The sequence below is a fragment of the Sinohyriopsis cumingii genome, chromosome 5, assembly GCF_028554795.1.
Source record: "Sinohyriopsis cumingii isolate HCF-2022 chromosome 5, ASM2855479v2, whole genome shotgun sequence".
In the NCBI taxonomy this organism is placed as follows: Eukaryota; Metazoa; Mollusca; class Bivalvia; order Unionida; family Unionidae; genus Sinohyriopsis; species Sinohyriopsis cumingii.
The window spans coordinates 107027837-107054015 of NC_142965.1; the positions used below are offsets into that span (position 1 = coordinate 107027837).

General features: G+C 36.0%; 1 protein-coding gene across 1 annotated transcript in view; it reads left to right on the forward strand.

Moving 5' to 3' along the window:
* The window catches only part of LOC149799945 (uncharacterized), a 44746-nt gene extending 19137 nt beyond the window's left edge, over window positions 1-25609 (forward strand). The window contains exons 6-12 of the mRNA XM_089958319.1: window positions 449-4261; window positions 4934-5014; window positions 5720-19342; window positions 20962-21297; window positions 21791-22105; window positions 23119-23277; window positions 24492-25609. Coding sequence (XP_089814445.1) covers window positions 449-4261; window positions 4934-5014; window positions 5720-19342; window positions 20962-21297; window positions 21791-22105; window positions 23119-23277; window positions 24492-24673 — 18509 coding nt within the window. The 3' untranslated portion in view covers window positions 24674-25609. The remainder of the gene's footprint in view (window positions 1-448; window positions 4262-4933; window positions 5015-5719; window positions 19343-20961; window positions 21298-21790; window positions 22106-23118; window positions 23278-24491) is intronic.
* The last annotated feature ends 570 nt before the right edge of the window (window positions 25610-26179 follow it).

Below are 26179 nucleotides of genomic sequence, written 5' to 3' on the forward strand. Positions count from 1 at the left end.
TGCTTAATTCGACATTATAAATATCGGAAGCAGACGACTTATGTTTATACATCTGTAATCGTGACACACCCCTTTTCTGAAAATGGACCTGTCCAGAAACTGGAAATTTATCCGAGCAAGCCCGTCTATTGCACTGAAAACTTCCGTTAAGCATGAAACGCGCATAAGATGGCGGTGTTAGGGCCAATCTACTCAAGAGTCAGGTTAGAAACTGTAAATCAATGAATGAATTGACTAAGTTCCTTGCACTTTTTATCACATTAAAGGTTTCCATTATTTCAATCGGTAGGACGGTACAAACAAACGGGTTTGTATTATCGGACTATAGTTTCATCTGAGATTCGTACATATGTGAGATTTTATTCCTTGAAGCTTGTATATTAAAGAAAAGAAATTATTTGCATGTTTGATACAGCATTGATATTTCCTTTCCTTTTTCCATTTTCAGACGACAGTAAGTCCACCTCATTCAGTATTGATGTACCAATATCACTATATACTAACGACGAATCTGTAAAACAGAGCAATGTTCTAACAGATCACATAATTGACTCTTCATACACTTTATCCAGCACTGCTTCTCTGTATCTCACCAGCGCTCATATAAAACCAAGCACAGCTTTATTTTTCGATAATACAATTCAGCACAGCATAATACTAATGAACAAAATTACACCCGATGTATCACCTGTGCCTTTACTAACACAAACAAGCTTTGTAAATATATTGCCAAACAGTCAAAGGGATCATGCGGGCGATATCTCGTTTTTATTCTCACATTCTGATGCTTTTCATACGGCTGTCAGTGGAAAGCCGTGGCTTCTTCAAAAGCAACTTGACATCCGCCACGAGTTTATACCGAGAATAGTCCACAATGAGACAATCCGAAGCAGTAACTTTATTTTTCCGATAATGCCGACATTGCCGCTGTACTCGACTATAAGTCTAACTACCACAGATAACAACGCAGAGAATACTAGGTCGGCGTTTCGTCTGAAGCCAGACTTGATACGAAATTCATTACAAGAGTTAATTTTAACACAAAACCCCACGATTTCTAATTTACCTATATTAATTTCTACAGTAGTCTCTTTGAGATCATCTATCGGAGACAATCCGATATTAGATGCCAAGAATCAGGCAAGTGAACAACTCTTCGCTTCTGCAACTTTCTCAGATTTAACCATGGCATCTCCTGTTGTTGGAGGCATGATAGAAATACAGCCATCTCTCAGTCCAACGTTTTCCTTCTTAAACAGCATAAACCTGTCACATTCCTCGAGATCGGAAAATATTAATTTTAAAAATATTACAATTCCGCTTATTCGGAACATATCTAACATAACAGTCAAAGGCTCAAATGACATTAAGTACGAGTCTGGTAATACAAAATCCATATCAAATATCATAATGCATACTAGTTTGTCACCCGAAGGCATGATTCATATCAGACCATCATCTGCTGCACTGAGTATCCAAAAGCACGTTTCAGGAACTTATTTGTACGTAGACAGGAATAATACGACAATGAAATATAGCACTGCGAAAGGTTTCGAGGTTATGCCACGTAGTTCCAAAACTCTAGGACTGTTTTCAGATGTTCAGTTAAAGGACTTTATAGAAGATGAAGATGTCATTAACAGTAAACCCATTCAAATGCCATCAGTTCATGTCAGACAATCCGACAGTGTCAACCAAGACTCAATCATATCAACAATACTACCATCCATGCATCGTTTACATGCAAACACTGCAGACTTGTTCCCATCGAATGACAAAACTTATGAATCTGTTAACAATATTTATTCTTCGAGGACGTCAAAATTCCAACAAATCACATCGGTTGAAATGAGAGAGTTTATTCCAGATGGAGAAAAGCAAGCGCGGTCAGATAGAATTTCAAGGACTTTTTCTGTTCCTGATTCTAGTTCCCAAAAGGAAGTGAATGAAACGGAGTCAGCAAATAATAAGAAGATACTGAAATTAAAATCTGATATTTTCTTGATTTTTGGAGCCACAATGCATGATGAAGGGATTAATTTTACATTGACACCTTCGTTAGCCTTATCAACAACTGAAGTAAGCCAAACAAAACTTACCGAAACAGTGATGTCACCAATAATTTCAATAGACGCAGAAACTGTCTATCCCACTTTTATTGCAACAAGCAGCAATGCACCAGCATCAACGCCTTTATCTCCGGTGTCGACCACGATGACCATTTTGACCTCGAGAGCAAGCAACATGGAAATACAATTATCTTCATTATATACAACCAAAACGACATTTTTATGGAAGGAATCAATACGTTCATCAATCAACAGCATAGTATCATACGCAACACCGAAACACATATTTTCAAGTACCTCGTCGAACGTGTTTGCAAATCAGCTACACCTACAAGGATTTGTCGAAACAGAAATAACCCCTTTTCGGACCAAATATTTGCCTTCCAATTCTGATGCTTCAGATGCAAGCTTACAAGTTCTTGTCTCGTTGACTTCAGTGATAGAATCACCTGTTAAACATTCATTTCCGGAACTACCAGTGCCACATGGCAATCCAATTCAGGGAACAATTACTCTAGGTCAAACTGCCCGCCCAAGAGTGACAACTATTGAAGAAGGAAATGTTACTGAGGGTACACCAGCATTGCGAGAAATCCAAACCCCTGATATCCAGGATCTGCAGGATTTTAGACGTATCACTAGTTCTAGTAGATTACCATTGTGGAATATATTTATGACACCAATTGGTCTTCTGACGAACGCAAGTTTGTTGCTACCAAAGGTTGAAGTTATCAAAACCAATGAACTGATTGTAAATTCACCTATTGACAAAACAATTGCAGAAATTACAAATCGTTCAGTAAATATAAACCAGGCTTCCACTAGCACAGATACCTCAACACCTAGAGTTAGAATGATAGAAGCAAAAGAAGATATTGTTAATTTAACTAAAACCAGCGATGGAGGACTGAGTCCACAACTTGGAGTTAAGCCGGGAACAGTTGGCGCTCCAAATCATTTTGAAATGACACTAAATGCATTTGAGATTCAGAGCGTTAGAAAAAGCGGAACTCTGGTACCTGTTGCTGGGTGGAAAAAGCATGTTGAGAAAATACTTCAGCTTGATAATGAAAAGGAAAAAGTCAATAGAAAACTGGTAAACGTGATTCCATCCTGGAGTATTAACGTATCGCAGCCAGGGCTAAAGAACGTGAACGTCCTTAAGCCTGTTGTACCCAAGTTACCAGTCAAGTCCCAAGTATTCTTCACAAATGCATTTCCAATCGGATCAACAGGAGTGCAATTGGGAACCCTCGGAAAAAGAATAATGTTTCCGAATAATCAGTCGCCACTGCAAACTCAGAACAATCAACCTTCAGAAGCAGTCATAAGCGATATTGCAAGTGGTTTTGAAACAGTCAAAGTCACAAATCTTGTCAGTCAGAATTCGCCAAATACATTCATTAATCCATCAGTACAACAAAATATGATAACGATAAGAATGGATCCTAGGTTACAAAACAAATTAATTCCCGGCTTCCATGCGGCAGTAAATAAAGCTGGAAATACAAATATGATCTACATCAAAGAGCAGCCAATATATCCTACAAGAGGCAACAGAAACAGGGACACATTTAAATTAACAAAAATTGGACTTACACATCCATCGCCGCAAACAGATACAGTGAATATTAATAAAATGTATACGCCCTCACAACAGCAACCAATAAGTGGGTTTCCAAACCTGGACTTCTATAATATTTCAAGATGGTACAATCCCACAATGTCCGTCTACCAAGCCGCTGTTCATCCTATGATTAACCAACGATGGCTTTTTCTGATATTTAACGGTAGAACCTCCCCACAACCATTTCAATATCCGATGTCTGGATCTACGATGAATTATCAATATAGATATCCAATACAGCAACCATGGCAGAAACCTACAAATATAATTCATCCAACTTACATTAATACGTTTGGTTATGGTACCGTTACTGGCAACGTAGACAGGTATTTGTTTAAGAGCCCTCGGAAGCTTTTTGACAATCCGAACGAAAAAGTACACCTACCATCCGACAGCATGTATTCTAACTACAAGAGCGGGAGTGATATACGGATGGTATCGACATTCAAACCGATTTCACATAGTCCTGTTACACCAGAAACGTCGTATACGTACCTAAACTTTCGATTGAAAGGAATCATATCGCCTCATCATCTATTCGGATATGTCCGTCCTCTTCATTATGGTAAGTATTTTGTATGTGTAATTCCAAGTATGAGCAAAACATTTAAAGATTTGCAAAACTCATGTTGTGTAGACCTTTTGGATAAATTTGAATATGCATTTGTTTTCTTTTATATTCCGTGAACAGATACATTTATCTAATAATTATGTGTCTCTGACTGAACAAGGAAAATATGATGCGCCTGACTACTTGCTACGGAAGTGATAGAAGCGCTTGAGATGTATTGTCAAATATATTAACTTAAATTGAAGACGATAAACTACCCTTTAATTCCAGGGCCTAAAGCCCAAAGCAAGTTAGATTTCTTGTTTTAATGCATTGATGTAATGACGCTTTAACTTACTTCACTTTGTTTTATCGCATAATAGCAACCCATACATTCATAAAATAATGTTTCAGCTGTAATCAGGGTATTCGCTTATATTTCTAATTGATATAATATCAATCTTTGAAGTTAAACCTGAAAACTGGTATTACACACACAGATATATATATATATATATATATATATATATATATATATATATATATATATATATATATATATATATATATATATATATATATATATATATATATATACATATATATATATATATATATATATATATATATATATATATATATATATATATATATATATATATATATATATATATAATCTTCTTTCAGCTGATTTAGTCTCATTTCCTTGGAAACCAAGTCCTTTGGTTTATCATCCCGTCATGTACACAAAGTATTATCCAGCGCACAGTGGGCAGCTTAACATATGGTGCTAATTAACATATAATATTTGTACATACTGTTGTAATCGTAAGTAACGCTTATTACACTTAATCTTTGCCACTGCTTATTCGCATTTGTCAGCGGAATTAACGTGCGTGTTTCATATATCATGTGATTTTAAGACACTTTGCACACTAGTTTTTCTTCTTTTTATAGTTGTTTATTTTTTGTTATCCTCATTTTATTTGTCACGAAAACAACTAGGACTGAAACACTGTATAGGCGAAAGCCTAACTTGTACTGAAATTTATATGTTGTGATATCATATGACGTTATTTGTTTGTTTCATATGTAAATATCTATAGTAGTGTTGCTATTGTTTATGGAATGCATCATTAAGAGAATCTTTATGCGCTGGTTTCCATTCGATCGATGACCAGTGCGACGAAATATATGACATTTTCGTAGTTAGAATCCACTAATACACTACCTTCAGTCTCCTCTTTTACAGTGGTCGTTGCATATAAAGTCTCATAACTTCCCGAGAGGAAGTTGGTATAAATGCAGTTAATGAACAAAATGCGGTAACAAGGTAACAAACTAAAGATGTACAAAAATGCAATCACATGGCGGTTATCAGCATCCAAGCAAAATTTATTTAATATTAAGTATCAATTAGACAAAGCTTTGTCACAAATCAGATTTGTTGAGTGTTGCAAACGTTTGTGCATTAATATCACTTTCTGCCTTTCTGCTTAGGTTTTTGGAAATCCAGACCAATAGACACTTGGCTCATAGACACTGCACACAAACCTCTTGATTTCGATACTATCAACACAATAAAAAAGATGAAGGACACAGCAGATGAAATATATAATGAGATATTTTCCCTTAATGACAAACTGAATAATATGCATGGCACTTTGAAGGATTTGAATGACATTCTGAATGTCAAAAACCAGACAATAGATCGACTGATAGAGGCATTAAGGAACATGAGTGAATCTCTGGTCAATCTAAAAACAAATTTTTTGTCCATTAATACCACTTTGGCTGACTTCAAAAAATTCATCAAAGGTTTGAATAACTCTGTATTTAATATGGACGACACAATTGATAACATGGATTCTACTTTGCGTAATTTGGAAAAGGCCTTCCAGATTATGAACGGGACCATATTCAACATGAATGATTCTGTGTTCGGAATGAATGATACTCTTGTTGATGTCAGAGGTTCCTTAAAAGACATGAACAAGACATTGGCGGAAATTAACGATATGGTTTTATATTCAAACAAAACATTGGAAAGTATGAATAAAACAGTCGGTAGCATGGACTCAAACATATCTGATTTGACTATCAAGATCGATAAAGTGAACGGAAGCTTATCTGGGATCAATATTTCGCTGCTTAATATATTTGACACGGCTAAAAGATCACATGAAAGACTTTTCGGTGTGGAAGAGCGATTGCAAAGGATGGCACAGTCTCTGAGTAAAATGAACTCTACAACAGATAAGTTAAATATAAAATTCCATGGCATCAGTACCGCATTAAAATCTATGAACGAAACATTCTCCAACTTTACTGGAACATCCTTGGAGGTAATTGAAAGATTATTTAATATCGACGATTCCATAGTAAACATGAACAATACAGTAGATAATATGAACACGTCTATAGTGGGCATGAATGATTCTTTGGGACAAACATTCAAATGGTTGAAAAATATAACTAATATTCTAGAAAGATTGAACGGGACACTTTACGATGCAAATGGGACCATTACCATCAACTTGAAAGATGAGACAGTGTTCTACATGCTGAACGAACTTTTGCACGTGAACGGGACTCTGATTGAGATGGAAAATGGATTAACTAATGTCAATGAGAAACTAGATCAGATGGATGACCAGGCTGAAAAATTGTTCGATGTGTTTCATGGTTTAGAGGAGGCGTTGGATCTGATAAATAACACTTTCACAACCCTTAATCAGACTATTAATCAAATGAATTTAACTCTGCACGAAATCAAAGAAACTTTACAGAAAGTGAATGTGACAGTACGAAATGTGAACAAAACATTGGCAGATATGGATGGAGCTGTAAAGACGGCAAAACTGAACATGGATGATATAAACGAAGCTCTATCACCGATGGATTCCAATCTTGACGAAATTGATACAAAAATCGATAGCATCAATAAAACCTTTGACAGTATCAAGAATGTCATGATTTCAAGTAACAAGACATTGCTCGTCCTGGACAATAACATGGACGCTCTTAACGGTTCCTTATCAAATATGCTTACTACGATAAAGACTTCTAATGAAACATTTTCCGTTGTAAAGTCTAAGTCCAGTATAATGAAAGATTCCCTCAAGCTAGTAAAGACTGCCGTTAACAGCCTTATGGACAAAATGTCCAACTTCTACCAGTCACTGGTTAATGCCAATCAAACAGTAACTGAAACGGCGGAAAACCTAGATGAGGTCAGTTTCACTGGACCAAGCGCGAATGAAACAATCTTGAACGTAAACGTAACACTGATGAACTTGCAAAAACATTTTGATGCAATTGCGACTCAATTTACAAAATTTGAAGATGCATTTCCACACCTACGTGAACTGATGTCAGATGTTCAGTCAGATATCAGTGATCTGAAAACAGACGCTCAAATAAAAATGGACTGGTTATCAAACTTGAATGATAAAGGCGTCAGTGCAAAAGATCTCTTGTCGCATGTCCAGGAAACGTACGAAACTACCTTTCAAAAATGGTATAGAATTAATGTAAAATTATCCAACATTGGGCTCTATGGACACAACATCTCCGATCCTGTAAACAGTGTTTTGGATGAAGTGGATAGAATCCAAAGAAAGATCAATGAAACAGGAGAAAAACTGATGTATCTTAATGGAACTATTCCTGCGATGCAAGAACAAAATAAATATATCAGTGACAGGTCGCAAAGAACGATGCATACAATGAACAATCTGACACAAAGTTTGGAAACTCTCCAAACCATGGTTCCGAGTCTTCTTAATTTGCTTGATAGTGCCAGCAATGTCAACGTATCGCTGAACGAAATAATAAATGATTTGAGGGTGTATAATATGACCTTACTAGACATGGGAATCATTTTGAATGGAGACATGAAAGACGTTAATTCTGTCAATGCCTTACTTTGGGATAAAAATCTCAATCCTATCAGCATCAACGACTCGCTATCAGATTGGAAGGAAAAAATAAATAAAAGTAGTACACTACTTAATAATGTGGGGATTAACGTGGACGGATATGACCATAATCTCGCTGATATGGGCGAATCGATGACGAGAATTCATGACAAATTCGACACATTGACGAATATTTTGAAGACGAATCATCGCATACGCAAAGATATGGAAACCGTATCCAATTCTGGTGAAATTCTACAGCAAATGCTGAAGGAATCTATTAAGAATGTTAGCGATCTTCTAAATAAACGAGATTCGTTAAAAAATGCCACAGAATATATCAGAAGATACAACGACATAAACGGGACTTTTAATGCATCATCTATGTACAAAAATATTGACGAAAAATTGGCGGTTACTGATACTTCGATAGCAGACCTTTTGCAAAAACTAATGACTCTCAATATTACATTTTCCCAAACAAGAGACCGGTTTTCCAGTGCTACCTCTGTATTCAGTAACTCGAGTTTGGATCTGAGTAACGGAGAGTTTATTCTGAACAACATGGAGGTGGCTGTCGGAAATGCATCAATTTCGTTTGATGAGCAGCAATCGAAAATGAATGATATTGTGAAATATATTCTGAACGTTACCAATATGGTTATATCACTAACCACGGAAACGGACAAAGCAAACAATACATTAAATGTGAAACAAAATAAATACAATTATAAGAACAACAACTTACCATCTTTAAAAGATAAATTTGATGCTGTGAATTACTTTATTTCGAAGACAAGGATGGCTCTAAATGATGCGAAGCTAACGAATATCCACACTGCTTTCAATGTAGACGCGCTTCAGTTAAAACTACACGATTTTACAAATGTAAATGCGTCAACAAAGGACATGCACAAATTGTTGGCTAATAACAATGCAACATTTGTTGTGGAAGAGACTGGACTAACGCAGACAATAGGAGATTTTGAGTCACTACAAGGAAATTTTAATAAGACAGATGATTCTAATATGACCCTTGATGAGATGAAAGAGATCTATTCATCAGTTAATACAACATTAGACGGATTCGTTTTAACCTTGAATCTTTCGGATTTTAATTTGTCATCAGCCATTAACGGAATCCATGCCCTGAATGAAAGGGTTTACAATTTAAGTGCTTCTCTCGATCGGTATAACTACACAGATATTAAGATGACTCATTTAGGAGAAAGAGTCCAACAGGCTGAAAAGGTCTACGATGACACAATCTTCAAACTCAGTACAGCTATGCAGCATCTTGAAAGCTTACACAAATCTTTGATGAATATCAAAGATGAATATCAAAACGTAACTGAAGATATTGTTGAAAGAGTGAATACATTTATAAATGAATCTATGAAGGACGTTAACAGTACCCTTATTGATGTAAATGAAACATTGAAAACGTTATACACGGAACTTACAGATGTCAAAAAAAACTTTACCAAAGGCGACGGAATTTTGAGGAAGTCAACATATAAGGAGGAAAATTTCAATTCAACTTTGGATGATGTTGATTCGGTATACTTTCCAGTAAATGAATCTATTGAGGGCCTTCTGAAAAAAATTGAAGACGTTAACCTTCGAATCACAACTACTGACATAGACATTGAACGTATTAACGACACAGTGCATAATACTAATAAAACACTTTTCATACAACGCCAAAAAATGCACTATGTAAATAAAACATTTCCTCATGTCTTCACACATTCCCAATCTCTGAATCGCACAAGGCTTGATATTCATCAGAAATTAACGGACGTGAGTGAAAAAGTGGCATTGCTTCGAAATTTGCATAGTAATTTGAATGATCGAATATTCAGTATTAAAAATTTAAATGTTTCCCTAAAGTTAGAAGAATCAGAAGCTTTCAAAATGACCGAAAAATTGGACAATATTACAAAATGGCTACAGAAAGTCGAGAACGTTCAGAAAAACATAAACGACAGCCTTCTGTATGTAAATGGCGAAACCTATAGCGATCAAGAATCGCTTGAACAAATCAAAGATCGATTTCAGAGGCTAAATCAAACTTTAAACAACATAAATTCAGACTTGAGTGTAATGAACAGAGAACTGGACCTCATATCGGACTCTGCCGACACAGTTTTAGAAGAGTTTGGACACTTAAACACAAGTTTATTTGCATATAACAAAACTCGGAAAGATATTGAAAATCTTCAGATATCGCTACTAGAATTGACATCATCTGTCTCGCCATTGTCCGAAAATCTAACTACACTACACGAGAGGGGCAAAGAATTGAATGCTACTTTCATGGATATAAATGAAAGATTTAGTGGCATAAACCAATCAGTTTTTGATTCTCTTTCCATCCCGTTCGACAAGTCTTTGCGGAATATTACCTTAGCTTTACAACAAACGCACGGGGCTGTTCGAGAGACCATTCATAACTTGCACGATTTGTCTGAAAGAACATCCGATAGAGAAGATTTAATTCAGGGGATAATATCATCGCGAGAGGAGATGGAAAATGTTACGCAAACGGCCGACCGATTCATTAATATTACGAAAGACTTGATTGTAAAGGGGAAACTTAATGCAAATGGTCATGCGTCGGTTACGGAACGAATTACATTAGATATGCAAAAGCTACTGGAAAACCTTTCCAAAATAATCGAAACGTTCAAGAAACAAGAAATAGTGGATTTCGTGATAAGCAATCTGCAAGATTTGGTCGAGAAATATAACGATATAAATAATACATTTCCGAACTTAAGTGCATATATAGCCGACGTACAAGGAAGACATATGAGGGTAACTGACGATTTATCGCTATTAACTAAGAAATTAAAAGACTTTCCATTCATTAATATTTCGTTGTCGAATTTAACTGAGTCTGTCAATTATACCCACACAGATCTGAATTTAGATAATGAGCTATATAAGGGAATTAGCAAAGTATTTAATGGCCTGGAATATCCTTTTTTGAAAGGAAATTACTATTCATTTACTGACAACGAGACGATTGATGAGGTCCGAGATAAGTTTAAGAAGATAAATTATACTATGTTATCCATAGAGGAAACAGCTGGACAGATGGAACTTGCTCTTGGGAAAGATACATTAATTTTGGCACGAACCGGTTCTGCAATCAATAAATTAAATTATATTGTTGACAATTATACGAAATTGGAAAAGGACATTACGGAACTTGATAAAAATATAGAAGTCACAAAGAGAAATCTTACGTTATTAAGTGATGACAGAACAAACTTCGCAGACGAACTTTATCAGATAAACAACTCTTTTAATAACTTGAACTCGCAGTATGAAATGCTGAATACAACCGGCATCAATGATTTACAAACGAATATTAAAAACATTGTAACTAAGGTTCAAAATATCTTGAACATCAGTGGAGAAACCATTAATTCACTTTCGAACATGCTTAATGGCACTTATGACTATTTTGAGAAAGAGTTGAAAACATCATTCTATGACAACTTTACCGAACTTAATAATTTAGAGGAAACCCTTCGAAATATTTCAACAATGACGAGCATCTTGCAGGACAACAACACATTTGTGCAGAAGTCTACGGAAAAATGGAGGAACAATTTGGAAAGTGTGCCTGACGATATAAAACACTTGCGAGACCTTCTTCAACAGTTAGATGGGCATTTTAAAGACAAGGAAAAGTTTGATTACGTAAGCAGACACATTCAGGAACTAAGGGAAAAATATAAATCTGCAAATAACTCACACCTGTTGGCTCTTAATATCAAAGAAAACATCGAAGAAAATCTAAGTGACACAAAGACTACACTTGAAGACTTAGTGACACGATTTGAAACATATCCAGCGGTAAATATCTCGGTGACAAAGCTCCGTGAGTTGTTGAAAACTGAGGAACTGTTTTTAGCAACTGTAAATGAATCGCTCACGGAAGCTAGAAACATTTATAACACACTAAATGAAACTTTTCTTCAGGGAGAGGACTACCAACACAGACCCGAAGAAACCATCGACCATATCATTGATACATTTGAAAGACTGAACAAAACATTGGACTCTGCTCTAAAATCATTCAGTACTGATAGAATGTATCTGCATGAATCAGATAGAAGGATAAAAGAGATTGATGATATTATCAGAGATGCAAATACAACTTTGGATGAATACGGAGACCTTGTGTCCGATCTGGATGAATTAGGAACACAGTTGGGGGAAATGAAAGAGGACAAAAAAGATTTCAATCAATCGTTTACTATGTTACAGGATACTATTGTTGACCTCCATTCTGAATTTCAAGAGCTTGTTGGTGATTACAGTCGTGTAAATAGTACTAGCATCAGCAAAAAGCGAAAGGAGATAGAAAATACTCTCAAAGAAGTATTACTGAAACAATCGGAAATAGAGGGGAGAAATGGCTCACTTTTTGACGGACTTCTTGCAATTGATGGCAAATTTGAGTCGACAAATAAAACATTGAATGGATCCATAAGTGATATATCCTACTTAAAGAGTGTCATAATGAATGCAACTAATCAGACTTTAGGACTGAAAAGAAACTTTATAGACTTTTCGTTGAATTTAACGACGGCATCAAATCTTGTAAATGAAACAAATAGTCTTGCTTCTAAGGTAAAGGACCTACTTAGAGAACTAAGGGACATGTATATTCAACGTGAAAAGGTGGATTACGTTGACGATACACTCCCGGGTCTGAGGGAAAACTTTATAGAGGCTAACAGGTCTTTAGTGTATACTTTTACAAAGAAGAAACGATTTAATGATACAATAAACGATGCAAAGTCAGCACTTACCAATCTTGCCGACAGGATGGGAACAATTGCAAATATGAATATTTCTTTATCAAAGGAAGAAGAGGAGATTTCCAACAGTAAAGAAATACTTTCTTTGTTATCAGAATCGGTTCATGATATTGAGGGACAGTACACAGAACTCAATGAAAGTTATCTTGAAGGAAGTGAATACATCCATAATCTAAATGAGACTGTAACTGAGATTGTTGAAAAGTTCACCTTAGTAAACAAGACGCTGGACAACATTATTGCTACAGCAGATAGACTTCAGTTCACTATCGACGCTAAAGATAATTCATTAAAAGACATACTAGAATCTATTTCAAAGATAGATTTGTCCTTAGATACCTTTAGCGTTGAAACTAAAAGGATAGGTGAGTTAACAAAGAAGATGAACGATACAAGTGAGATCTTATCAATAATTAGAAATCAAACAAATCCTACCATTAGTAAGTTTGAACAGTTAGAAGATGTTTTCGATAACATGAAATCCAGATTTCGATATGTTAATAGCTCTGAAATTCAGGCGAAGAGATCAAATGTAGAAACATTGATGACAGCACTCAAACATTTAAAAGACAAAATTAATACCAATGTGAGTGATCTTGAGGCAACATTCAACCAAACAAATGGACATTTTGTATCATCAGCAGAAAAAATGAACGGAATTATAAGTGACCTGAGCGAGCTGCGCATTATTCTCAGCAACGTTTCCAGAGTATCAGACCAGACGAACCATAGTGTGATAGAATTGTCAGAGAAAGCAATGTATACTCAGAAAGACATAGAAAACATGACTGATGCTGTCAATCTATTGGACACATATGTCCAGGATCTACAAACTGTATACATAGAAACGGAGAAAGACGACTACATCAACCAGACTATACCTTCAGTTAAAACATGGTATGGTAATCTCAGTAACGCAATTCTGAACTCAGAAAATGACCTGCAAACAGCGGTGAATACACTGTTAAAACTTCAAAGCAGGTTTGAAGCAATCGATGCAACGTTGCTGAGAAAGCCTTCAATTAATATATCGCTTGATGAATTGAATTCCACAATACATACCTTTAGTTCAGTTTTGAAGGATGCTGAAACATCACTACAGGATGCAATGAAAGAAATGGAAACCATAAATGGAACATTGTGGACAGAAAACGGCACCTTTATAAACAAATCAAACACAATTGACATGATCACCGAGAGGATAAGGCATTTTACTGGACATTTAACAACAATAAATGGGATGTTCAATTCAGCCACAAAGATTATATCAGGTTTTGAGGACTCTGTAGTAGACATTAACAGTACAATGAGTGATATTGACAAACTGCTTGACAAATACGACAATACATCTGTAAATCTTGGCATCATGGAAGATGACATTGATGATTTCCGTTTGTCCATTCAGAAAAAAGAAGAATCTCTTTCTAAATTAAAGATAAAGTTGAATGAATACAATCAGACTTTATCAAGCATGAAACAAAAATATAGTAACGTCAGTCAAATCATGTTAGATGGTAACGCATCCTACTTCGATAGTAGAATTAGCAATATATCTACCGTAGTTCAGTATATAGATAATGTGACAAGGAATTTGAGTCAGACCATTGCAATCATCGACAAGGCCTTCAATGACCTCATTACTACATTCAGAACAACTGTAAATACAAGTGAGCAGATGCGAGACATGTTGGACCATGTTGATATGGAGTATGTACATCTAAAGAGTAGACTGAAATATTGGAATGTATCTTTTGATGATCTTTCTGAGGATGTATTCGCACTGAACAAAACTTTAACATCAATGGACAAGGATCTGGTTGAACTGAATCAAACATTACACCGAGAACAAGAGAAGTTTTCATATTCTGAAGACGCTTTACCGTCTATAAAGGAAAAGCATCAGCGTGAAAGTGAAAATCTATCCAAAGCAAATAATTCCATCCAAGCTATAACAAGATCTCTGTCACGCCTAGACGGACGCATCACTGAATTAGAGTCGAGGCTGAATCAATATCCAACAATCAATATTTCGTTATCTGAAATGAGAGATAATGTTACAACAATGAATGAAACACTTAATAATCTACAGGAACAATACAAAAATATGAGCTGGATTTTAGAAATGTTACAAGAGAATATAACAGCCACAGAAACGAGAGTATTTGGAGAAAACATGAGTTTATCAATACTTCAGAAAATATACACGGAGCTCGGTTACGCCGTAGATAATGCGAGCAATGTTGTAAATAATATGGTAAACAGCTTTTCGGAGTTGAATGCTGCAATCTCAAAAGTACACCATTCAATGGATCATATTACCAGAACATTGGATGAGTTTGATATATTGAATCAAAACATTACGCGACAGAAAGAAGAAATAGCTGATGTGAAAGAAAATAAGAACATAACTGAATCATGGCTGGAAAAGTTGATGCTAGATATTTCTTCTCTTAACAATACCTATAGAAAACTACAGGACACGTTTCGAGATGTAAGGGAAGCTGGAATAAGAACGGATGAACCATTATTGGAACAGAAGATCAAAGACATTGAGCAAACATTGTATACATTTTCAGAGAAGGTTAAAGATAAGGCGAAGAGTTTTGTCGAAGCAGCAAGTGACTTTGAAAAGATGAATTCTACATTGTTTGATATGACATCTGACCTAGACCAATTGCGCGGAACCCTAGTTCAAGTAAACCATACTGGCTTGGCCATATCCAGTACACTGGCTGACGTTAGTATAGCCTTGAACATAACAAATATAGAAGCTGCAAACATGAATGTGACTCTGGACATACTGAAAGTCTCTGTCATTGAATTAGAGGAGAAACTTAAGCATGAACAGCAGAAGGTGCGCTTGGTAAACATAACTCTTCCAGAAATGGTAGAAAGCTATCATCAAGTTGGTACATTCCTTAATTCTACTGACAACGCTCTAACGTCTGTGATAAATCGGCTAGAAGATATATCAACTCAGCTGAATGCAACAAAGAAACGCATGCAAGACTTCAAAACCATTGGAATTCCTTTGGCCAATGTATCATTAGAATTGGATGAAATGGACAGAACTTCAAACATCTTACTTACCGAATACAAAGATATGAAAAATACGTATGATAGCCTCAAATCAGATTTGGTTTTACTTTCCGATTTAAATGGCACACTTACCGAGATTCAAGACAAGTATTACAAATTCAACGAAACATTGACGAAACTTAAGAAGGATCTTCGTGTCATGAATAAGACTCTGTCTTCTATGGCATCAAACATGTTTACCCACAGCGACATGCTAGATGACTTGGATAAAGATTTGACTGAACTATCAATTCTTCAGGAGAGAATGGAAACTTTGAATATAAGTCTCCATAATTTAAGTACCGCGATAACGAAAAACAAGACTTTATTACAAGACATTGCCAATAATACCGTTCATCTTGATGAATCGATTCGTAGAATGAAAGAAATATATCAAGATCTAAATCACACTTCACTCGCTGAGAATGGTACTGTTTCAAGTATATTTGATTCCCTTATCTCTCTGAATGCATCTCTCAATGAAACAAACCATCGACTGCACACTTTGGAAGACACTGAAACAGATGCATTAAAACGGTATGAAAATTTAACTCGTACGATGTACAATTCAACTACAACTACTGAAGACCTTAAGAAGCTTTTAAGAAATGCCGACATGGAAGAGACTGCAATAGAATCACAAGTCCAAACTGTAGCATCTGGCCTAAAAGATGTCCACATAAACACAACAGAGATGTGGGATGACGTCCTTCAATTGGACGAGCTGCTTAGCAATCTCAATGATACCCTCTTCCATGAACAGAATAAACTCCATTATATTCAGGAAAACCGTCCGAAGATGATGACAAAATACGAGAAGACGAATGAATCTCTCGCATGGACAGAAAGATACGTACGAGACGCAGAGGAGGATCTGAATACTCTAAACGACAGACTGGAAAAAATGACAGAGATGATGAATCAGCTGCCTTCTGTAGATATTAACTTAACGAGTGAAATGGAACATATTCGTAGCATGAATACAACGGTCGCTAACTTATTCGTGCAATTTGAAAACACAAGTGATAATTTTAATGCACTGAATGTTTCCTATCTGCAAGACAGAGCCGGGTCTATATCGGAAGTTCAGTATAGATATAGAATATTCAATAATACCATTGACGAAACGAGATTTTCTCTTGAAAATATTCAAGCTAACGCCTCTACCATTGGGGATAGAACTAGTTTGCTAGACTCGTATTTAAATGATATAAACAGCACACTTGGTTCGTTTATGGATATGGTAAACAAGACGGATATTTTGGGATCAAAGATGGAAGACGTAAGTGAGAATCTGAAAGCAGCGGCCGGTGGTGTGGATTCTCTTCAGCCAAGGGTAGAAGCAACAAAGAGTCTAATAGATGCAATGCTTTCAAAATACCAACACATCAATAACTCCTACCTTCAAAGTATGATAAACAACGTTCAAGAGAAGATGAAGAGAGTTCAAAATGCAACAAAATCTTCAAAAGATGTTAGTGATAACATACTCAAATCTTTCTCCATCGCCGAAAGCGATTATGAGTCTATCGTTAAAAAACTACATGGAAATGCCACCAGCTTGGACAAACTTAAAGATATAATACGCGATGTGGATGGGAGAGAGGCTAACTTACGAGACACTATGTACCATATCAACACAACTCTGGAACGTCTTGTAGCAGAGCAGCCTGGTATTGTGTCTGCATTTTCGGACCTAGAGAAATCGTTGACGTTACTCAATGAGACACTGATAAAAGAACAAGAAAAGTTAGATTACATAAACGACTCGCTCCCAGTTTCAAAAGAACATTATAAGAACCTTAATAAATCTTTCGAGAGTACTGGCATTCATATCCAAGCTCTGGACAACAAATTGGCAGTAATCGAAGATAAGCTTCAGCAAGTGAAGCACCGGCTGAAGAACTATTCAACACTCAATATGTCAACTGAGCTAATGGATAAAGACCTGAAATATATGAACAATTTAACCGACAGCATGCACATAAACTTCACAGATATGAAACTGAGATACGCGGAATTGAAATCTTCTGTCGAACAACTGAGCGATGTAAACGCGTCTATAGAAGAAATTCAGAGACGATTTAGCAATGTCAATCAGATTCTTGCTACTTTTGACGAGGAGCTTAAAACAATGGATCAGACTGTAAAAGGTATGGATAAATCTGTCCAGGAAATTGACAGCAACATAAAGAAAATCAACATCACATTGGACACGTTTACTGAGACTGAGAAAAAAATACAGTCGTTAGGAAACTCCAGTACAGAGACAGGAGGAAAGATTAAGAAAGTGGAAAAAGATGTTGTTAATTTGAGTACCAAATTAAAGGGGCTGACAAATACACTGAGTGACTTAGACAACACGTATGGTGACATGAAAGACCCCGTACTTGAGAAAGGCGGTGCAGAAATCCGAGAAAAGTTAAAAGCTGTTGGATTAAATACCAATCAAGTTAATAAGACCCTGTACAGTATTTGGTCTACTTTCGACGGGGTCAACAAAACGTTTGAACGGATGAAAACTACTATTTCAAACCAGACCCTAAATATTCACGATGCTGACACAACCTTACTGAGACTTAACAAGGATCATGCTGCAGCTGAAACAAGTGTTCAAAATGTAATTAAGTCAATCTCCGCAGCAGAGAAAAATAGTACGACAATAAGCAAACCCCTTGCAGAAATTGGGAATCAACTGGCAAATATGACGATAGAACTGGTAAAAGAAAAGTCTAAACGAGATTATGTGAACAATACACTTCCTAAGTTACAAAATAGGTATTCGAATATTAGCGATTCCCATGCGAAGTCAAATTCTGCGATTGAAGACATTAAACAGAAAACCGAATCTGTGAAAAGCATCGTTTCTAAAATAAGGAGAAAAATTCAAGACTTCGGTATTGACAAGCCAGACAAACAATTCACAGACATTGAAATCTCTGTGAATGCTATGGAAAAGACCCTTGAAGCCATCCTGAAGAAGTATGCAGCTAATAATAAAACATTAGATGACTTGAAACCGAAATTGTATAGATCTGGCCCACAGTATAACCGATCAGAACTAGTAACGGACGTAATGGAGCGGTTCGAAGTTTTCAACAAAACAATGGATGGAATCGATACATTGGTACAAGATATTGTCTCATCCTTGAAAGTCATGGACGTCAACTCACATGCGTATAGTGATACACTTACACAGATGGATGCTGTTATGACGACTACACCAGCGACAACAACGCCATCTGGACCACCTGACTGTAAGTATTCCATACATTCACAAATCATATGACTAAATGTGCAATCGATAGCTACAAAATGGCAATAAACTCGGAGGATATATATATATATATATATATATATATATATATATATATATATATATATATATATATATATATATATATGTGTGTGTGTGTGTGTGTGTGTGTGTGTGTGTGTGTGTGTGTGTGAAATATTCGCTGTTCTTCATTGAATGGTAGATTATGTACGTTGCAGTCAATCTACCTTGCTATCGTATATAATTCACATCCTAAGCAGCATGTCTGTTTCTAAGAGACAGACCGACCTAAATGATCTGCGGCTTTGAACTTGGCAGTGAAATGTTTATAGGAACCTGGGACTCTAAGAAATCAATCTGATTACAATCAAATTTCAATTTACCTAGGTGAAGATCTAACATCGACCGCTTAAGGGTCAAGTTCTAGTGACCTTTGAATTACCCAATGGAAATGCGGCTTTCAAAAATATTAAAGTGACTCAGATAGTTCCAGTTCAGTCTCACAAACGTGATGATATAAGGCTTCGTCTAATTGACTGATATAATTAGCGATTATGGTAATAACATCGGCCACTAGAACACGACCCATCAGCCCTGTCAGATCTTCACCTAGGAGAGTGGAGATCTGATTTTAATCAGATTGCTCAGAAGTAATTATTATAGTGTACGCTTTGTGTGTGCCTGATTTGGAATAATAATCTCATTTACATTCACAATGGATGCACGGTACCCCTATTTGTCAGGTAGGCTTGGTTCTTACTCATATTCTAATAAGTGCTGATATGGGGCAGTTCATGTGGCACAAGATATACTGCTCTACCAAGTTGCATTTCAGAGCAAAGAACTATCAAGAAGCTGCACCACACATTGTAGTATCCTACAAGAGACGATGACACCCTAAAAAATGCGAAATATAAAATAATTCATATTAATAAATATGCGGGCAGGGCCGCGGACAGGGTAGGATAAATAGGATAAAATTACTGGGACCCACTACGATCAAGGGGCTCACCGTCGTCACAATTTGTAATTGTATGGGGCTTATTGGAGAATTTTTAGGGCCAACATATCCTGTCCACTGCTAGGTATGCGGGTGAAATAAGACGTGTTAGCGCTTCATAATTTTTGATGTAGTGTATAAACGAAACTGTTTTCAATCTACCTTCATGTCTTCTTGATACCTTTATACAAAAAGAAAATAGAAGCATTAATTATTGCACTGAAAGAAGACAACAACGAGATTGCAGAGTTTATATTTGCTGTTGCTGTTGACACCCTAAAGATGTTTATGCTGTTGCTGCTGCTGCTGTAATAATGGTAAATAAGTGTGAATGTGATTGTTGTAGTGGTGCTAGTGGATGATAGTGAATCGCAACCATTATCTTATCACCACAACAGTAAAGTAATGTTACACTAAGCAAACCCCTTGAAGACATTGGTAATCAACTAGCAAATATAACAATGGAAGCAATAAAGGAAACTCTAAACGAGATTATGTGAACAGCACACTTTTAAAGTATGCAAAATATGTATACGAACATTAGCAGTCTCATGCGAATTCTAAGAAGCACTAAAGATTAATCGTTGTCTTGTTTTAAGGGCTGACATTTACAAGTACGGGAGGATTCATTGGTGAAGGCTCTGGATCAGTTGTATGCAGTGCAGCTGCGGACGATTGGAAGGTTATGACTATCCAAAGGTCCTCTCCAACAGAGAATACTCGACTCGCGATATTTTCGATTATTCATGGAACCAGAAAAACCGTCAACGACAAAGATCTGCGCAAGCGAATTGATGTCCGGAAACAAGTAAATGGCACTGAGAAATCACTGAATATGAAGATCGACAAGCTCGAATGTCAGGACGAAGGAACCTACCTGTGCGATATTGATACATACAGCATGTGGCCAATTCGTACAAATTTGATAATAAAATGTAAGTATTCGTGCGCTAATTGATTGGAATGTAAAATAATGATAGACAAACATTGTGATTCATGAACTTATATATCGCAAAAAAATATCGAGAGATAAACGTAAATTAACTTTTTCCATCATTTGTTTGCTTGCTGGTTACTCTTTGTAGGTCTGTTTCTTTTGTTTTGAAAATCAACAGATAAACTAACCTTATTTTATATATCGAGTTAAATCGAACCAATTAGAGTAGCTTAAATATTTTCTCTTTTTCTGTTCTATTATGAGAAATTCTTTATACCAGTTGGAAAGAAAACAACACTACTGGAAATTCAGTTTCGTCATCAGAGTAATTGACGTTTTTTGTCAACATACCATGTAAATGTCTTACAAATATCTGAACAAAAACGAATTATGCCATACAATTTAGGGTACCAGAATTCTTGCGTGTCGAACGGTAAAGAATATTATATATTATGATGTATGTGGGTTAATATATTTATTTCGCATTTCAGCTAAGCCAAAGGACAATTTGAAAACAACATTCCCCACCGAAGTCTTCGAAAACAAAATCGCCACTTTCTCGTGTGAAGGAACACCAGGTTACCCGCAAGGTCAACTTAAATGGAGCATAAAAAAGAAAACAGACAAAGACTTCCAGGAATACAACTTTTACAGCGCCAAATTCAACCACACAGATGAGAAATGCGTGCGTAAGGCCTTCAGCGAAGTTGAGTACATGTTCGATATGACCTGGAATGAGACTCTCATTCGTTGCGAGACTACAGACTCAGAATACTTCTCTGAGGGCATTATCAGGCTGCTTCCGGGTAGGTACATTTATAAGAATTAATTTGGTGGCGCTCTACAGTTTCCTATTTTGCATAGGGTTAGAATTTTAAAGAAAACGAATTTCCTCGGCTTTCCTAACTGGTTATACTGGCTATTTAAAAAGAGACCTTGTTTATCTTACGTATAGTTCAAAGAACCTTTATTCACTTTATTCTGGTATAAGATTGATGGGTGTAATATGGGTTATAGAGTATACAGCTTGGCCTTACTTCAGATCTGCACCTTTCAAAAAAGTGCTAGCTCTACTTGGGCATTTACACTTCCTGAACTTCAGAGGTAAATTGTATAAAAAGAGCCTTTAACTCTTTTTACATTTTATATATTTGGTAATTCATTCATTGCACTTTCGGAAACTGGTATTGTCTAGTCTGGCAAAATTCATTTTCCCTATTTTAATAGCTGCTATGGATAGTGTACTTTAGACTAATTCATGCTGATTTTGTAGCACAAGGGAGCAGTCATTTTAGTTAGCAATGTGCTTAGATCATGTATAATTTCCAAATGTACACTATCCAAAGAAATGTTAGCCACATTACATTAAAGTAGCATGGAGGTATGTCAACATTCTCTCCACTGTGCATGTTTTAAATGCACACAACTTCACTTTACATACGTCACTCTCAAAAGTACATAACTGGTGAGCGTTCTCTAAATTATATATAAAACATGAAACTTATAAAGCTATGTCCTGCGTCTTTATTAACATTACTATCGTTAAACAAAGTGATACAATAAATATATACCTATAACTAAAATTCTAATAACATAATTGATTAGACAATATTAATACCTTAACCTTGTTTAATTGATATTTTTATTGATTTCTTAAGTTCAATACCTGAAACATTGTCGATTTATATTGTTTTCAATGTAATGGTATCAGCAGAATGGCAATGAGAATCTTCGTCATATCCATGTTTTTCCCGAAAAATGTATATTATTATTATTATTATTATCATTATTATTATTATTATTATTATTATTATTACAGCGGCTATCTGTAGAGGAAAGAGGATAAACGAGGCTATACCTCATCCATACACAATGACAAAGTACATCTTTTGTGGCAAAGAACTAAGCATACAGTCCTGTCCGGCGGGCACCTGCTTTGATTCCAAGACCAAGGAGTGTGGTTGGTGTCCAGAAGAGCGTAAGTAAAATGGTCTTCGAAATATAGACATGTTTCGGACTAAATTTCTCTGCAACATTTGCCACGAGCCAATGATTATAAATAATACATCCACTTCCTTTGTTATTAAGTCAATTCTTAAGTTCATTCGTAAATTGTACACATCAATAATTCGTTTGTCTCGTCCTTGACGAACGCTGAAAAGGAAAACAACACTTTACCGCTCCGGTGGCCTAATTTTATTCTGAAAGGTGCATAGAGCGTCCGCCTCGGATGCAGGAGGTCGCAGGTTTGAACTCGGGCCGATTCATACCAATGACTTATAAAATAAGGTACCAACATCTGCCTCGCAAGGCGCTCATCATTAAGAGGTTAGTGTTAGTACTGGTCGGCCTGGTGTCAGAATAATGTGACTGGGTCGGGCATGATGCTACATGTCTGCGGCATGATGCCCAATTCTAGACAGCACTATAAACTGTCACACTGATGACATCATAGCGATATGACTGGGAAATGAATCGAAATTACACACACACACGCACACACACAGACACACACATTACAACTAAATGAAATCTTCGCGTACGGAAACACATGTGTTTATTGGAGAGTGTATTGGCTTGGTTAGTTGATTGATTGGTATATTTTGTGGTCGTTGTGTATTTCTGCAATGTCATAACCTCGTGTATTAAAAATTGTTTTCGCAGCATATAATTCACTTGCGTTTTACTTATTACATTAAGAAACTGAAACTGAAAATTAGCTATCTCTCTAACATTGTTGTATCGGTTGTACTAGATGACGATCCGAAAAAGAACAAAAGTCGGGAAAAAAATAAAGCTGCAGACGGATGAATTCACTCTTTTGTTAAGTCTTGAACAGGTGTCGGAACGATTTATGAAATCGGTTGGTCAGTTTGGAGTCAGGTTAACCTAGCTGGAAGAGTGGAGTGGCGATCACTTGGCCACCCACATGCAAAATTTGGGACGACGTTGACCGTTCAGATGGTCCAGTTCACATGCCTTTGTATGTATATACATTCAGGCAACTTGAGGAGCTTATTTCTACCACGTGTTAACATTATTTAGCAGCCGTTTGTAACATTAACACTGTGAGTCACGCCCATATTTGACGATAGAACATCTTATTCGTTCACCTTCATGTAATCATTTCATAATACAGTCACCGTAAGTCTTCGTCATTATTATTATTATTATTATTATTATTATTTATAGCCAACCCATGTCAGAACAAAGGAGCATTTGTTCAGGTACCCCATCCCACGGACTGTCGCAAATATTACCTGTGCTTAGGTCATACCAGAGAACTAAAGACCTGCAGGACCGGATATTTTGATCCCAATGGCCAAGAGAGCAACAAATGTAACGAGGCAGCGAAGAGCCGATGTACAACTTGAAAGATGATCACCATTCATATTTGATTTGGTAGGAGCTTAAAGTTCATCATGTGAACACAGAATACGTGCGAGATGGTCGCATGTTTCTCTTGGGTACGCCTTTTGTAAAGTGATAAAATCTTGGCAATACGAATTAGATCAAGGCTGTATTGTCTTTCAAAGATATTGCAGGAGCTTATCGGTAAAACAAAACCCATGGTTGTGATAGATTGCGGTGTTTGTTCATAATATTTACATAATTCCTTAGAACTAGATCAATATCAAATAAAGAAGCAACACATTCTTCACTTTGTAAATAGTGTAACTACAATGTCTCAAAATCAGTAAATGTGTATTATTGATTAATGCAAATTTTGCATGAAATCCTATATTTTTTATAATATATGACAATTATTTTATTTTCATAATCAAAGAGCTACACCATTAACGTCTTCACTGTCAGGAAGAAAACAAAAAGAAAAGGAGTTTCCTAACAAAATATCATATCACATTTATTGAGCTGTAAATATCGCTCACCTCAAAATGTGTACTGTGTATTCGCAAATTTCAATGCTATTGATGGTATATATTTATTTAGAACTCATACTCTTTTGTGGGCTGTTATTGAAAGTTAACATTCTCTAATAGAAACGTGTCTATTGATAATATCTACCGCTTCTCTTCATTAAAGATCTGAAAACGATAAGCAAAATATCATATTTATCGTCTTTGTCAGGTTAACACTTTTCATGTCTACCACTTTGAGTTGAACAGTTCTTCGGGTGTACATACGTCTTGCAGATTTACAGGGTAGAAAACAGTACCTCAAAAAGCATTCATTTTTTATGTATGTCATGTTGTTTATGGTATTTTAGTTTGAAAGGATTTGTATATTTGTAATAGTATTGCTTTGGGTATCATTATAACCATCCGACATTAAAATTACTTGAATCTCAACAGGTTCTGTCGTCTTTCTTTCCGTGTCTGATTGTCAGTTTCTCCACATGTATAACTACCTCTTTATTTATTTAAGTATACATGCATGCATTCATATGTCTGTATGTCTATGTATGTATGTATGTATCCATCCATCCATCCATCCATCCATCCAACCATCTATCTCTCTATCTATCTATCTGTGTCGATGAAGTAATATTACAGATACATACAAACTGAGTACTTTAAGAGAAAATGGTCATTTAAATATTTAAATATTTAAAAAATTCATCATCATATAATATAGAGAATAGTTTCAATATTTTCTTTCCATTAGGGAAAACAATATATCTTTAATCGTAGTATATGTATAAGGAAATGAGAGAGAGAGAGAGAGATAGAGAGAGAGAGAGAGACAGACAGACAGACAGACAGAGAGATAATAAAATGTGAAGAGAGATTGAGATATCATATTTTATAAAACCTGATGATTCCTTTTTAGACTGACTAAACCTATGCCACACAGGACCACTCTTTCTGAAGGCCTTGTGAAAACAATGCATGCTTGCTTCACTTCTGTTTGTAAATTCA